Raw genomic sequence first — 16,481 nt, 5'->3', positions numbered from 1 at the left:
TTATGGGAGGGGGAGTGTCAGGCGCTGACGGATAATAAGCTGTGGTTATTGAATCCAACTGTCCAGCTCTAGAGAGCCTCGTGCTAGTCACTCCGGAGCGATGAGGTGGCCCCGATCCGCCTCGCCATTAGACACCGTCCGCTCACAAATGGCTTTTTACTTCATCGAGAGGACCCTCCTGTCTGTGATGTCTGTGGCGTATCAGTATGCGTACGCCACATGTTAAATGAGTGCGTTTTATTTCGTGACCAACGGGCATAAGCAAATTAAGATGGGGATCTGGCTTCTATTTTATCTGATGGCGAGATGAATGTGGTGAGGTTTTTAAAAATTTGTGATATGTCTAGACTCTGTCCTAAGCTTTTAGGCTGCAGATTTTAGTGTGTTGGAGACTTGCTACTTCACACACTTTTCTTCCAGCTATCAGTAAATCGCAGGTATCCTCTGTCTTCTTTTAATTCTTTCCACAGCTTTTTTCCCTCTTTTATCATGTGTTGGGTTTGACGCTGTGATTTTCGTTGCGTTTTGTGCTTTTGTTCTCATTTTTCAGGAATTGCTTTAGTTTTTATGCGCAGTTCTCATTTTAGTGATTTTATGATAGTCCCAACACTCGTCTTATTACGTTTTATTACGACCGCTAAAGCCCTTGCTGTCATGCACCCTTAAAACCTTACCATGTTACCGTCACGTTATTAAGATTTGCCAGTTGTCTCCAGAATGAAATGTAATTGCAATTAGCACTGCCCACTCAGTCAGATTCGGCCGCAAGTGCTGTAATGTTTCACACAGCAATTTGTTTTAACAGTTACATTTCTATAGCTCTCGCGTGAAATATGTGATAGCCTAGAGGGGTCTATAAGGTTAAACAACCGGGAAATAAACTTCGAGCAAAATACGGTAGTTGTGAGGTATTACATAGAAATTCCATTGAACGCTCACTTAGGGTAACCTCTTCTTGTTACTTCGGTTCTCCTTTCTCTTAACTTGTCTGAAAGTTGAAAAGATGTTCATCTGCCGCTTTTCGCTTTAAACGTCAAAGCATCACCAACAGTAAAATTGAAATCTTACAAGGAGGCGATTTCTTTCACCTCTTTGGCTTTTATGGAACGAATGACAATTTAGCTTAAGAACGACATACTCGACACATTACTATCAGCAATTATTGTTCATAGTTTCACATTCTCATCACGGCTGCTTCACCTTTCATGTAATCAGAAGTTTGAATAGGACTTTCACAGCAGTCACGCAGTAGTTTAATTTTCTCCGGGGCTTTTGAGTCATATTTTTTCAATAATTGTGAAAGAATTCCTTGCTCAGTTTGCTGTTCAAATTCTGAATTTGTTATTCGCAGATTATGATTTCTTTGTGGATGTTTACATTTTGTAATTAGTGTAATGTTGTCGTTTGATTTAATGCCTATGAAAACATTCGCGAGGAAAACTGTTTTCAAGTATATAATATTAAAATGAATGTTATTTACTCGTAATGTTAATAGTGTCCACGGATGCAAAACAGGAGAATCGCGTAAGGCAGAAAAACAAAATTACCTACGATAACTGCTGAAGAGGAGAGCCGCCCCAATAGTTTTCCTGCTCTTTATTTATGATGTCAGAGCTGCGGTCGGTGCATCTGGATATTACTCGTAAATGCGATTTAGACCCGTATCGTAGTTACAGAAATACGAATGAAAGTCAGTAGCTTATACTAGATATTTCTGCTCTCAGTACACTCGGTGGCAGCTGTCTCCGGCGCCTCTTCGAAGGCGAGATTTCCCGCCAGCTCAAGACTCACATCGGCTGAGCAAACGGATTCTTCTTGTCGCTAGTCTAATCAAGAACTGACAGCACTACAGAATACGTTAGGCAACTAAGTGACCGTCGATTTACTGTCTGGTGTGGTTCACAATTATCCTGGTACATTCACTCTATATTTTCTTGTCATTTAAATTAACTCAAAAATGGTTCAAATGGTTCTGAGCACTATGGGATTTAACATCTATGGTCATCAGTCCCCTAGAACTTATAACTACTTAAACCTAACTAACCTAAGGACATCACACAACAGCCAGTCATCACGAGGCAGAGATAATCCCTGACCCCGCCGGGAATCGAACCCGGGAACCCGGGCGCGGGAAGCGAGAACGCTACCGCACGACTTAAATTAACTATTGTCAATAATGGTCAGATAAATAATGACACAGAAATAGTAAATTTACGTTTTTGAGTCCAGGAAGTACGTTTCAATAGAAGCTGCTGCTTACTTCGCCATTTACGTTGTAAATTTTCCATTGTAACAATCAGTGGGACGACAAGGAAGCGCTAGAGTTGTACTCGTATGTTAGCAGTAACCTGTTAACCTATCAGTAGGAAGACTGCGCACATTTTCGGCTCAAATCTCGCTGAAAACAAGATTTTTACGTTTCCTGTCAAAGAGCGACTAGCAAGCAGATCGACAGTCAGTAGAGAAATCGTAAGACAGTTGCTACATAATTAGTTTTGTTGCTATCTTGAATCCGTACCCTGTAGATCTAGAGGTGAAAACTCGCAGAATTACACCCTTTTTTAACGCTTGCCTTTTCTGCTTCTGTCAACTTTATTGACTTAATTGTGGCACTGAATGATTTTTCAACCCAGTTTCGTTATTTATCTAACCCTGCTGCAACATTTGTATACTTCTTCGACTGTGGTCTGAACATAGACACAGACCATTTTAAGCCGAAATGATCGTGTTAGCTTCGCTTGCGGTGACGCTGGCCATACTGAGCAGTGCTCTTTGCCTGATGGTTGCAGTATTTTCACTGCAGAGTTGACAGACAACTCTCGCACTCTCTAGCATATCCGCTCCTGTGCAAGTGAGTCCTTCATCATCTGTAATGCTTCCTTAAGGAGCCTAAAAGCTCTTGTCCATTTCTTTCCTTGCCATCTTTGTGTAATGACTATCCAGGAGTCTCATTATGCCGGCAGAAACTGCGGACGTTCAGTGTCCTTCATTTGGACCCCAGGTCATCTTGGCTCTGAGCACTATGCGACTTAACTTCTGACGTCATCAGTTACCTAGAACTTAGAACTAATTAAACCTAACTAACCTAAGGACATCACACACATCCATGCCCGAGGCAGGAGTCGAACCTGCGACCGTAGCGGTCACGCGGTTCCAGACTGAAGCGCCTTTAACCGCACGGCCACACCGGCCGGCGCGGTCATCTTGGGATCCCAGGCAATGAACTTGCTGTCAAGCTGGCCAAACAAGCTACCGATAACCCAACTCTGGATATCGGACTGCTGAAGACTGATCTGTGATTGGTCTTACGCAGTAAAGTTTTTGGGACCTGGTATACTGAATGGCGCACCCTCAGTACACCAAATACACTACGTGTTGTCAAGGAGACAACGAACGTGCAGTGGTCATCAATGCAAGCCATTCACAAGGACTCAGTTGTCCTTTGCCAGCTCCGCATCGTCCACACTAGGCTGTCCCATGGTCACCTCCTCGATCGTCAGGGCCTGCCTCTGTGCCTCTGTGGTTCCCTCTTGACTGTCGTCCACATCTTGTTGGACTGTCCAATTTTAGCTGCTCTGTGGTGGGCTTTTAACCTTCCAATACTCTGCCTCTGGTGTTGGGCGACAGTGCCTCAACAAATGCTTTAGCTTTACTTTTTATTCATTAGGGGATTTTATGACAGAGTCTAAAGTTGGGCGTCTGGTCTTCTCTCCCAGGCCTCCACACTACCTCCATTTTCACTCTTTCTTTGCTGTTTGTTTGCCTTGGCATTTTAGTGTGTTGCAGAGTAGCTGGCTCATCCTTTTTTATTCTTGTGATCAGCCAGCCCAGACGATATGCTATATTATTTTAATGCCATCCACAACTTTTCCGTTTAGTGTACTTTTTCCCCTTTTGGTTACATTCTTTCGTCTTCTCTTTCCGTGTGATTCTCCATTATTTTTGCTCCGTTTTACTTTCCCTGACCGATTTGGGAATTCTTTGAACTTGATGCTTGCTTTGCATAAGGCGAAAGGGACTCATTACGCTGTACTTTGGTCCCTTTACACCCAAAACCAACCAACCAGCCAACCTCTCCTTAATTATTGCAATGTCGATATATATAGACATCAAATACATTTTACGCTTGCTGCACATGAAACAGCACCTGTGTAGTAAGGAGGTAGTAATACACCACACACATGGTGATTGAACGAAAGAAAAAAATCACTTTTTCCTAATGAGAAACACACTGTTATTAGTCATAGCTGCAGTCGTAACCCCTAAAGAAAAGCAACTCTCTTGAGATATTTCATGGTTCCTCAATTGATGGACCACGGCCGTTGTATTTTGGCTTTCCAAACTGACGTACCCGGAACAAATACCAGGCAGCGCTTTATTTTGTGGAACACCGATGAAATATCTTGAGGCTAATTGTTCGCTCTTCACTGCGTTCAAATCGCGCTCCATGCACCGATTTTAGTATAGCCTTCTCCCACTCACGACAAACGAATGACAGAGCTCAAAATTAAATGCGTTTATATCTAAACCAGTTGGCCCATTCCGCAGAAGCTAGAGCCTATTATTTATTTCTGACTCTGAGAGTGCCACGAAATATAATATCCAAAGCATGTTTGCATGTCCAAGGTTCTCAAATGGTTCAAATGGCTCTAAGCACTATGTAACTTAACATCTGAGGTCATCAGTCTCCTAGACTTAAAACTACTTAAACATAAATAACCTAAGGAGATCACACACATCCATGCCCGAGGCAGGATTCGAACCTACGACCGTAGCAGCCGCATGGTTCCGGACTGAAGCTCCTACAACCAGTCGGCTACAGCGTTCTCATGAATCATGCTTTCTCAGAAACGCCGCTAGATGTTCTCCAGTGTCCCGAGAGTTGTGCTTTGACTTCCCATCCCTAACTATGTTTGTTGTTAATGTCTGGTGTAAGTTGTCATCTGCACACAAGAAGGCAAAGATGAAGTGAAGATCGATTAGTAGGTGTTGGATCAAGCGCGCATATCACGAGAGAGGCCAGAGACGCATCGACAGGCAACACGCCGCAACGCCCTTTTGACAGCATGTATTTAGGCCACTGCCGCTGATCTGAGGGCCTCACTGACTCACTCAGGCTACGACAGTACAAAGCCACCAGAAGAGTGCCTAAAGCGGGACTACAGCGAGACTTAAGTTTGTAATAGAAAGATTACCGATATTGTCTGCAAGAGAACTATTACTAATGAACTTGTACCACAAAACATGGACTCCATTCCAGATAAGGAAATACTTATAGTTTATGTAAATAAAGAACCGTATTAATCCAAGTGGGGATTTTAGTTGTAGAAAGAGGATACTGGCCACCCATAACAACGTCCTCTCCCTTGCTTCCTTGCAGTTCAAGACTCTACATTTAATACATAATGAGAAATATTACTGTTTTGTTCCTTACCTTAGTGTTTGATGAAAATATGTTAATTGTTTTGGTATAAGTTTTGTAAAGTGCAGTCATTCTAGATGTGAATCAAAAACAATATTTTTCGTAAGTAAAATAAGTTACAATTTTTAAAATTAAAGTCCTGTAGCTAACGTTCTGCAAATGTTGCATTCAAGAGGAATAACCGCGACTTTTGGATAATGAGTGGCTGCGATCAGGATCATCGAGGTGCAGTGTTTCATGCAAGACCAACGTCCCAGATAGCTTAGTCATTGGAGTAAGGAAAGTTGCTCCACGCGGAATAAAAAGAGTAAGACCATAAGAAACATATTTCTTGGGAGGTCAAAGAGTAAGATGCCCTAGGTGGGAAGGTTTTCGGAGCCGCCACAGCATTTTTACGCATGCAGAAAGCGTGGTGATTCTGCTTGCAGTGAGAGCTGCTCCTCTCTCTCCTTCACTCTCTCTCACTCACTCACTCCCTCACTCTCCTTCCTTTCTTTCTGCCATTTAGACACAATTTCTAACAGCACCAAAGGTGTGATATACTGTCAACGTCCATTATTGTCCCATTTTATCTCTATGTTTAGATGTCTTTGAGGCTACCGTGAGATATTTCTATTGAATAGATAATGAAATCATTTTTTTAAAAAAACAACACACTTGTTTTATTTTTTGAACGTGGTAATCATTAAACTAAATCAGTTACAAAAAGTAAATAGTACTTATCCTATAGATGTACAGTTACATGTGCATCTTAACATATTTGTAACAACATGTTTATGGTGGTGTAACAATACTGAAACGTGAAGTGTCATCGGGTTACGGTAACGAGGCGCGGGAAGGCGGCGTCAGCGCTGGCAAGGCCGGCGACGGGTGAGCTCGCGACACAGCTTGGGGGACGCCACGATGTCTCCCAGGAAGACGCTAAGCAGGTAGCTCTGCTTGCTGTCCGCGGGGAGCTCCTTGTATGCGCTGCAACAACAAACATTGGTAATTAGAATTATATTAATACCGTCAGCTGCGCACGGGAATTGATATACAGGATGTTACAAAAAGGTACGGCTAAACTTTCAGGAAACATTCCTCACACACAAATAAAGAAAAGATGTTACGTGGACATGTGTCCGGAAACGCTTAATTTCCATGTTAGAGCTTGTTGTGGCGTAGCAAGACAGCCACACCACTCGGAGGTAGCCGAAAGGCACGCTAACTAATGCAGACGGGCGTGAAGTCTGAAACAGGATAACTATTGAATGGTAGCAAGAAAAGTACGTAGTTGCTTTATACTTAACTTTTATTCTCTGATGAATACAGCGTTCTTCTTGAGACATTTATACTAAATCTCTCAAAGTAGGTAAGGCTAATGGCGCCTTGCTAGGTCGTAGTCATGTGCTTAGCTGAAGGCTATTCTAACTGTCTCTCGGCAAATGAGAGGAAGGCCTCCTACGTCTAGTCGCTAGCAATGTCGTCCGTACAACTGGGGCGAGTGCTAGTCCGTCTTTCTAGACCTGCCATGTGGTGGCGCTAGGTCTGCAAGTACTGATGGCGGCGACACGCGGGTCCGACATGTACTAATGGACCGCGGCCGATTTAAGCTACCACCTAGCAAGTGTGGTGTCTGGCGGTGACACCACAGAGCTCATTTTAGTTTCGTCAGTATGTACTGTACTTCCTCGATTCACCGCCAGTTGGCCAAATTGAAGGAAGGTAATGTTGACTTCGGTGCTTGTGTTGACATGCGACTCATTGCTCTACATTACTAGCATCAAGCACATCAGTACGTAGCCTGTTCTTCCACCTACGCTCAATGGAGCACGTTATCATGATTTCATACGGGATACTCTACCTGTGCTGCTAGAACATGTGCCTTTACAAGTACGACACAACATGTGGTTCATGCACGATGGAGCTCCTGCACATTTCAGTCGAAGTGTTCGTACGATTCTCAACAACAGATTCGGTGACTGATGGATTGGTAGAGGCGGACCAATTCCATAGCCTCCACGCTCTCCTGACCTCAACCCTCTTGACTTTCATTTATTGGGGCATTTGAAAGTTCTTGTCTACGCAACCCCGGTACCAAATGTAGAGACTCTTCGTGCTCGTATTGTGGACGGCTGTGATACAATACGCCATTCTCCAGGGCTCCATCAGCGCATCATGGATTCCATGCGACGGAGGGTGGATGCATGTATCCTCGGTAACGGAGGACATTTTGAACATTTCCTGTAACAAAGTGTTTGAAGTCACGCTGGTACGTTCTGTTGCTGTGTGTTTCCATTCCATGATTAATGTGATTTGAAGAGAAGTAATAAAATGAGTTCTAACATGGAAAGTAAGCGTTTCCGGACACATGTCCACGTAACATACTTTCTTTCTTTGCGTGTGAGGAATGTTTCCTGAAAGTCTGGCCGTACCTTTTTGTAACACCCTGTAGATCAACGGGGACAGGTGAAAATGTGTGCCCCGACCGGGACTCGAACCCGGGATCAACTGCTTACATGGCAGATGCTCTATCCATCTGAGCCACCGAGGACACAGACGATAGTGCGACTGCACGGACTATTTGGCGCACGCCTCCCGCGAGGCTCACATTCTCAATTTGTATGTCCACACACTACTTTCGTAGTGTCCCACCCCAACACACTCATTACTCGTGGAAGACATTCTTCCCAGTCCCGTAAGAGTTCGGGGAATATGTGTACATCTGCACAGAAGAAGAAGCTCATGGCCGGTATCGCCAAACCTATATACTTAAATGGATATGGAGTCTGTTCTTTCGGACATGTTCGAAAGAACAGACACCATATCCATATAAGTATACAAACATTGGTCATCCACACAACTTGCCATTGAAAAATTTCAACGCTGTGAAGGCGACATGCGACAGAGGCAGAGTTTGGTACGAAGTCTCGATACGCAGATGATAAGAATTGGCTCTGAGCACTATGGGACTTAACATCTATGGTTATCAGTCCCCTAGAACTTAGAACTACTTAAACCTAACTAACCTAAGGACATCACACAACACCCAGTCATCACGATGCAGAGAAAATCCCTGACCCCGCCGGGAATCGAACAAGGGAACCGGGGCGCGGGAAGCGAGAGCGCTACCGCACGACCACGAGCTGCGGACATGATAAGAATTCCAGCACAATCACACAAAGAAGCTCGGACTAACACTATCTACATTGTATATACTGCCTGTTAAGGAAAAAGTATTCCATATTTTTGTAGTTGGTAACATGAAGCTCACAACACAAAAATGAGCAATAAACATGGGCTCTAAAATCCACATTTCCACAGCTGTAAGCACATGTTCACCTTCGCAACTATCAAACACGTCTCTTCTACTCCCAGCTCGTTGCTGTTACGAGCGGCCTATAGGATACACCAGACAACTGAGTAATCAAATGAGAATCCATTATTCCTTTACTTTGGAACAGCAGAGCTTCTAATGTAATCTGCTTCCAATCGCGTACGACCTGCACTTCCGAACCATTGCTAAAGGAGGTGTCCGATATGGCGTCCATTCGTACTACGTGAGTTCAAGATAAAACTACAACGTAAAATCATGTAACGAACTTATCAAAAAACGGTTTGATTCCATTGGAACTAACGTACACGCTGCACTTAACGAGAACTGTGAATACCGTTAATAATAACGACAGTTACAGATGTTTACTGCGTTCAATATCCATAGCAGAAAAAATGTGTCCTCCCTTGTTTACTACAGTTTGCATGTTGTTAGCAACAGCGAAGACCTTGAAGTAGAAGAGATGTGATAGTGAACATTAACAAGTGCTTATGGCTCCCGAAGTGTGCATTTTAAAGTTTGGTCCACACTACCATCTCTCAAAATAGGGAATACTTTTTTTACCACCTTGTATAAGCAAAGATTACGTCGCTGGTTTCCTATTCAGAAATCAAAATTGAATGTCGACTGTTTGTAACAAGATGGTGTTGTGATACGTGTCAGAAAGACAAAAATCAATAGTAATTGTCGGGATTCGAAAGTAGCAGTCTCAACGCCTTTCCAGACTGCAGTATATCGCTCAGCAAATAGCTGCTTGCGTTGATCGGGATCCCACGACTTTGATGTGAATATGGAATCTATGGGCTCAGGAGGGCCGTACTCAAGCCATGAAATTGAAGTTTCTCAGACAAGGCGATAGGTAGAGGAACTCTGGTGAACGCTCATCAGTCGATATTCAGAGAGCGAAACCAGACCTTGTGCAAAACAAAGTTACTTCGAATGACAGGTTTTTAAATGTACATTACCAATGCATTCGAAACAATATGCCGGAATTAAACGCCGCTCTGTGAAGCTGTCGCGCTCAAATTATATTCAACAGCGACAGCTGCATTAAACCCTAAGTAGAAAGTTCCAGAATATTAAGTGACGTACGAACTTATATTGAAAATATAGATTGGGGTTGTTCGTATCAAAAGATATAAATACTTGTCTATCTAGGTCGAAACAGACTCCTATGTGAAGTTACCTGAACGAAAGTGACCGGCCTTTGTGACCACAAGTTAATTATGGGATTTTTTGACCAAATTCCTGATTCCCGTCTAACAACTGTAGAATCATTAGAAGGAAACCTAGCTCAGTAAAGTGTAAGAACCCCGATCACGCATTATTAAATTGAGACGAATTTAACATACGGAGAATAAACAGGGACGGCTATAGATTCGTTGCAGGTGGAGTGGAAAAACAGGCATGTGAAGCAGTGCTGAACATATTCTACGAAAACTATCTAGATCAGCTAGTTTGACAACCGACACGCAATGGGCTTCTTTTAGACTTTTTAGCTACAAACATGCCTAACTTTGCCGATAATGTCAGTATAGATTCATCATAACACAGATATACACAATGTGATCAAAAGCATCCGGACACCCACAAAAACATACGTTTTTGATATTGGGCGCATTGTGCTGCCGCCAGCTGCAAGGTACTTCATATCAGCGACCTCAGTAGTCACTAGACATCGTGAGAGAGCAGAATGGGGCCCTCCGAGGAGTTCACGGACTTCGAACGTGGTCAGGTGATCGGGTGTCACTTGTTTCATACGTCTGTACGCGAGGTTTCCACACTCCTAAACGTCCCTAGGTCCACTGTTTCCGATACGATACTGAAGTGGAAACCTGAAGGAACATGTACAGCACAAAAGCGTACAGGCCGACCTCGCCTGTTGACTGACAGAGACCGCCGACAGTTGAAGAGGATCGTAATGTGTAATAGGCAGAATGTGGTGTCACCGCCAGACACCACACTTGCTAGGTGGTAGCCTTTAAATCGGCCGCGGTCCGCTAGTATATGTCGGACCCACGTGTCGCCACTATCAGTGATTGCAGACCGAGCGCCGCCACACGGCAGGTCTAGAGAGACGTCCTAGCACTCGCCCCAGTTGTACAGCCGACTTTGCTAGCGAAGCTACACTGACAAATACGCTCTCATTTGCCGAGACGATAGTTAGCATAGCCTTCAGCTACGTCATTTGCTACGACCTAGCAAGGCGCCATTACAAGTTGTATTGAGGTTGTAAAACATGTACCAACAAGAGCGATGTTCTCCAATTATGGATTAAAGTTAAGTATTACATCAACTACGTACTTTATTTGCTACTATAATTCCCATAACAGTTCCAGACCTCACGCCAGCCTGCGTGAGCTTTAACGCGTGCATTTCGGCCTCCTCTAGCAACACGGTGTTGGCTCTTCTGCCAACACATCACAGACATCTATCCAGATCATCACAAAAGAATTCCAAATCGCATCAGGATCCACTGCAAGTACTATGACAGTTAGTCGGGAGGTGAGAAAACTTGGATTTCATGGTCGAGTGGCTGCTCATAAGCCACACATCACGCCTGTAAATTCCAAACGACGCCTCGCTTGGTGTAAGGAGTGTAAACACTGGGTGATTAAACACTGGTAAAACGTTGTGTGGAGTGACGAATCACAGCAGACAATGTGGAGATCCCATGACAGGGTGTTGGAATGACGAATGCCCGGTGAACGTTATCTGCCAGCGTGTGTGGTGCCATCAGTAAAATTCGGAGATGATGGTGTTATGTTGTGGTCGTGTTTTTCAAGAAGGGGGCTTTCACCCCTTGTTGTTTTGCGTGGCACTATCACAGACAGGCCTACATTGATGTTTTAAGCTCCTTCTTGCTTCCCACTGTTGAATAGCAGTTTGGGGATGACGATTGCATCTTTCAACGCGATCGAGCACCTGTTAATAATGCACGTCCTGTGGTGGAGTGGTTACATGACAACAATATCCCTGTAATCGACTGTCATGCACAGACTTCTGACCTGAATGCTATTGAACATCTGTGGGATGTTTTGGAACGCCGACTTCGTTCCAGGCCTCACCAACCGACATCGATACCTCTCCTCAGTGCAGCACTCCGTGAAGAATGGGCTGCCATTCCCCAAGAAACCTTCATCACCTGATTGAACGTATGCCTGTGAGAGTGGAAAGTTTCATCAAGGCTAAGGGTGAGCCAACACCATACTGAATTCCAGCATTACCGATGGAGGGCGCCACGAACTTGTAAATCATTTTCAGCCAGGAGTTCGGATACTTTTGAACGCATAGTGTAGATGTCATCATAACAAATATGATTTCTATAGTTAATAAATCCACCGACAGATCCAGGAGAGCCTTTTATGCTGGAAAGAGCAGATATAAGCAGTTGTTAGCATCCTACATAGACGGTATTATGATTGACAGGTATTATGCCCAGAGTTGAAACTGATTGTAAATCGCAGTCTGGAAAAAAAGACGTACTGAGTAAGCATATTTAGGATGGAATAAGGGTTACTGAACTCTCGGTTCAAACAAGAACGAAGTAAAGTCGACTCGAAAATGTTTGTAAAGATCTTGCCAATAATCGTAGAAAATTCTTATCCCGTTTAAAATCGCTATCAGGATCGATGGCTGCTATTTAGGCACTCGTATACTAGTCTTGTGTCGAAATGAGAGATATCAAAAAGGAAAGCTGAAGTTTTAAAGGATCGTAAAGACATACCGTCGTTAAACCGTTGCAGGACATAGAAATTGGTATATTGGGCATTAAAAAGGGGTAAAAGAGTTGGAAACAGGTAAGTTTCCAGGGTTGGATGACATTCCAGTTCGCTCTCACAAGATGCAATCTTCGGAATTGGTCCTTTACTTAGCTTTTATTCATCTCAAAAGCCGGAAGTCTGAAGCGGCTGTAAAAAGGCGCAGGTGATTGCCTTATATAAGAAGAGCAAACGAACTGAGTGGCAGAATTGCAGACCAATATCCTTACTGTCGTCCACTGCTGAATTCTTGAGCATATTCACAGTTGATGACAAATTTCCTTGAGACAGAAAAGCTTCTGTCCACAAACTAGCGCTGATTTAGAGAGCATCGCCGGTGCCAAACTCAGCTTGCCCTTTTCCAGGCAGATCTCTATATTCCTAGATTTCCGAAAAGCGTTTGACCGACGGCCCACTCCAGACTGTTAACGAAGGTCCGAGCACACGGAGAAGGCTCTCAGATGTAGGAGTGGTTCGAAGACTTTTTAAGTAATAGAACACAGTACGTTGTCCTAAGTGGCAACTGTGCATCAGAGACAAGGGTATTGTCAGGAGCGCTGCTCTTGTTCTCTCTATACATAAATGACGTGACAGACACAGTTACTAGCAATCTGTGACTGTTTACTAATAACGTTGTAGTGTTGTAGTGCGCGTGGAAGTCTCGTCGTTGGGCGACTGTAGGAGGATACTGGATGGCTCGGACAGAATTTATATTTGGTGTGAAGAATAGCAGCTGGCTTTAAATATAGAAAAATGCAGACGAGTACGGAAAAGATCATGTAATGTTCGAATACAGTATTAGTGCTATGCTGCTTGACACTCTCAATTTGATTAAATATATAGGCTAAACGTTACAAAGCGATATGAAATGGAACGAGCATGTAAGGTCGGTTGTATGGAAGGGGAAGGGTCTAATTCAGTTTATTGGAAGAGTGTTAGGAAAAGTGTAAGTCATCTCTAAAAGAAACCGTGTAGAATGCTTGAGCGAACTATTCTTCAGTACCGCTCGACTGTTTGATATCCCTACTAGGTCGAATTAAAGCAACACATCAATGCAATTAAGAGGCGTGTTGCTAGATTTGTTACCGACATGTTTGGTTAACACAAGAGTACTACGGAAATGCTTCGTAAACCCAACGGAAATCCCTGGAGGTAGCAAACGTTTTTTTCGAGAAACATTATTGAGAAAGTTTGTGAATGACAGCAGAACGGTTTTACTGCCGCCAACGTACGTCTAGTATAAACGAGCGAAGTGGGTCAGTGATTAGCACATTGGAATCACATTGGAGAGGACGAGGTTTCAAAGTGTCGTTCGGCCATTCAGATTCATTTTCCCGTAATTTCCTTTAAAAGCTTTAGGAAAAAGCCGTGATGGTTCCACTGAAAACAGGGAACTGTCGATTTCCTTTCCCTTTCTTCGCTAATTCCACAGTGTGCTCGTCTATGATAATCTCGTTTTGACGCTATGTTAAACTCTAATATTCCTTCATTTCATCTCGTGTAAGGAATGCAAAGACCAGATAAGAGACATTAGGGCTCGTACAGTCGTTATTCCCTCGCTCCATTTGCGACTGAACCAGGAAAGAGGATGACTACCACTGATGCAAGGTATCTTAAGCCATGGACCCTGTGGTGACTTGCAGAATATATATGAAGATGCAGGATGTCAGTGGTCTCACGCGACTAGCCTCCGAGAGGATAGACATTAGGTTCGCTCTAAAATTTAGGGTCGCACTGCTACAGTGACGAGCGAAAATCACTATCCTCTGCGAAATGGAATGCTGCCTGGTAGCACTGCGGGATCTTGACTTGGGAAGAAAGTATATAAGCGGAGCAGAGACGAATAAAGAATCGTATACTGACGGTACTGTTGTTAACTACCAGGCGAAAGTGTCTGTGACAAACGGCAGTTTGTTATGACCCGACACATAGGAACGAGCATCTCGGAAACGGCGAAACTCGTCGGCTGTTTCAGTGGTGTTTTCTTGAGAATCTATGGAAAATAGATGAAACACGTTGAAACCGTGAGTAGGTTACGTGAAGGTGTAAGTCCACGTCTCATAAGAGAACGTGGGGAACTAAGGTTTGCCCGCTCTACAAAGCAGAATAGGCGGCAAGCTGTGCTGTATCTGAAGACATAGTAAAATGCTGGTGCAAGCACAAGTGTTTTGGGGTACACAGTACGAAGCACACTGACTGTGAGAATATACAAGATTACTTAGAAAACATTTCTAATTGGTGTGATGATTGGAAGCTAACTCTAAATGTGGAAAACTATAAATTAATGCAGATGAGTAGGGGAAACAAACCAGTTATGTTAGGATACAGTATCAGCCGTGTCCTGCTTGACACAATCAAGTCGTTTAAATATCTGGCTCCCCTGCGAGTCCGGGGGTTAGAATAGGCCCGAGGTATTCCTGCCTGTCGTAAGAGGCGACTAAAAGGAGTCACCCCACATTTCGGCCTAATAAGTTCTGGTCCCCTTTAAGAGTTCGACTGCACACTTCCAAACTTCTACAGAAGTGTGGGCTATTTGGGGAAGGACACCTTACGTGGTGCATCAGATATCCATAGTGTGGTTAGATCTTCTGCATGTCTTATTGTCATGGCTCTGTGATTCCACCTACAGTTCAGCTATTTGGTCGAGGACATCGTCCGGTTTACGTCATATTCTTCTGTTCTCTGTTGTTCTCTTTTGCCCCATTGACAAGTTTCTTTCGAACTACGATGCCTCTATTTTATTTTGAACACCTGGAGGATAAGTTTCGGGAAGTGACACCGCCGTCCAAAATGAGAAATGGATCATTCATGATTTAGACAGCATCCCTGGCCCAGTACTGGACGTTGCTCGCCTGTGAGAAGGTGGGTCATATTCGCATTTCTGTCAACCCCCATAAGAACCTCAACATTGTCCAGGGGATTATTTTTCATCACAACCTTCTCTTGCAGTCTGACCACTAGCTAAGCACCGAGTTAGAACGATGGGGTGTTCACTTCATCCAGCGCGTCTACTGGGGACCACAAGATAATAGGATTGCCACTGGTGCCTTCATTTGGCCTTTGAGGATTACCTTACCTGAAAAGGTTAATGTGATGCTATGCTGGTGCGAAGTAAAACCATGCATACCTTCCCCTAAGCGGTGTTTTAAGTCATGGAAATTCGGGCGCATGTCTTCCTGGTTCATCTGAAGCGCTACCAGTAGAGACGTCCACTGTATCCAAGTTCTCCATGTGCGCCTCTGCAAACCTGTGTCAGTTGTGGTGAGCGCCACTCCCCCTGCTTGCCGCACTGCTCAGTACTCCAGAAGGAGCGGAAATTATGGAGTACAAGACCCTGGACTGGCTGACTTACCAAGAGGCTAAACAGAAGGACAATCGGCTTCACCCCATTCACTTGACATCTTCATCTTCATATGATGCAGCTACATCGACGTCGCCATCATCTGCGACAGTGGTTCCCACATCTCTGCCTCATTCAGTGGGCCCTCGAGGGCGCCCGAATACATCCGCCCCCTTGACAGTTTGGGGCCCCTCTCCTTCCATTACTCCAAAATTACCTACTTCGCGAGCAATTCCCCCCCCCCCCTTTTAAAGTAGGTGACATTGGTCCCCTCGCCTCATCTGGGGAAGCAACAGCCTCCTCTGGCTCTTCTCACATGGAAGGGGTCCCTTGGGATTCTTCCTTCCAAGATCTCCATTCATGCAAAAGTGGACACTCGCCAGTGGCTGAAGGAGCCACAAGTTGCTGGAGGAAGCACTTCACAGACTTCCTCCATGCCTGATGCTGCTTCAGAGAAGTTCTCCCAGCAAGCGCATAAAGAAAAGTGAGATAGCAAGTATTTGAAGAAGAAGTCTGCTAAGAAACAGGAAATTCCTGTGGCCCCAACATTCCGTACCAATTCTGCGTCTGATGACGAGGTGGATATTTTAGCATCACCCGAAGACCTGGCTCTCACCAACCCCTCAGCCGCAATGGACATGAATA

At 44.2% G+C, this 16,481-nt stretch overlaps 1 protein-coding gene across 1 annotated transcript in view; it reads right to left on the bottom strand.

Annotated features, from left to right (window-relative positions):
- Positions 1-6,063: 6,063 nt before the first annotated feature.
- Positions 6,064-16,481, bottom strand: part of LOC126183683 (uncharacterized) — a 57,960-nt gene continuing 47,542 nt past the window's right edge. Inside the window, exon 3 of the mRNA XM_049925859.1 lies at positions 6,064-6,391. Coding sequence (XP_049781816.1) covers positions 6,268-6,391 — 124 coding nt within the window. The 3' untranslated portion in view covers positions 6,064-6,267. The remainder of the gene's footprint in view (positions 6,392-16,481) is intronic.

Source organism: Schistocerca cancellata, chromosome 4 (assembly GCF_023864275.1).
Source record: "Schistocerca cancellata isolate TAMUIC-IGC-003103 chromosome 4, iqSchCanc2.1, whole genome shotgun sequence".
Lineage (NCBI taxonomy): Eukaryota > Metazoa > Arthropoda > Insecta > Orthoptera > Acrididae > Schistocerca > Schistocerca cancellata.
This window is presented reverse-complemented; position numbering and strand designations above follow the sequence as displayed.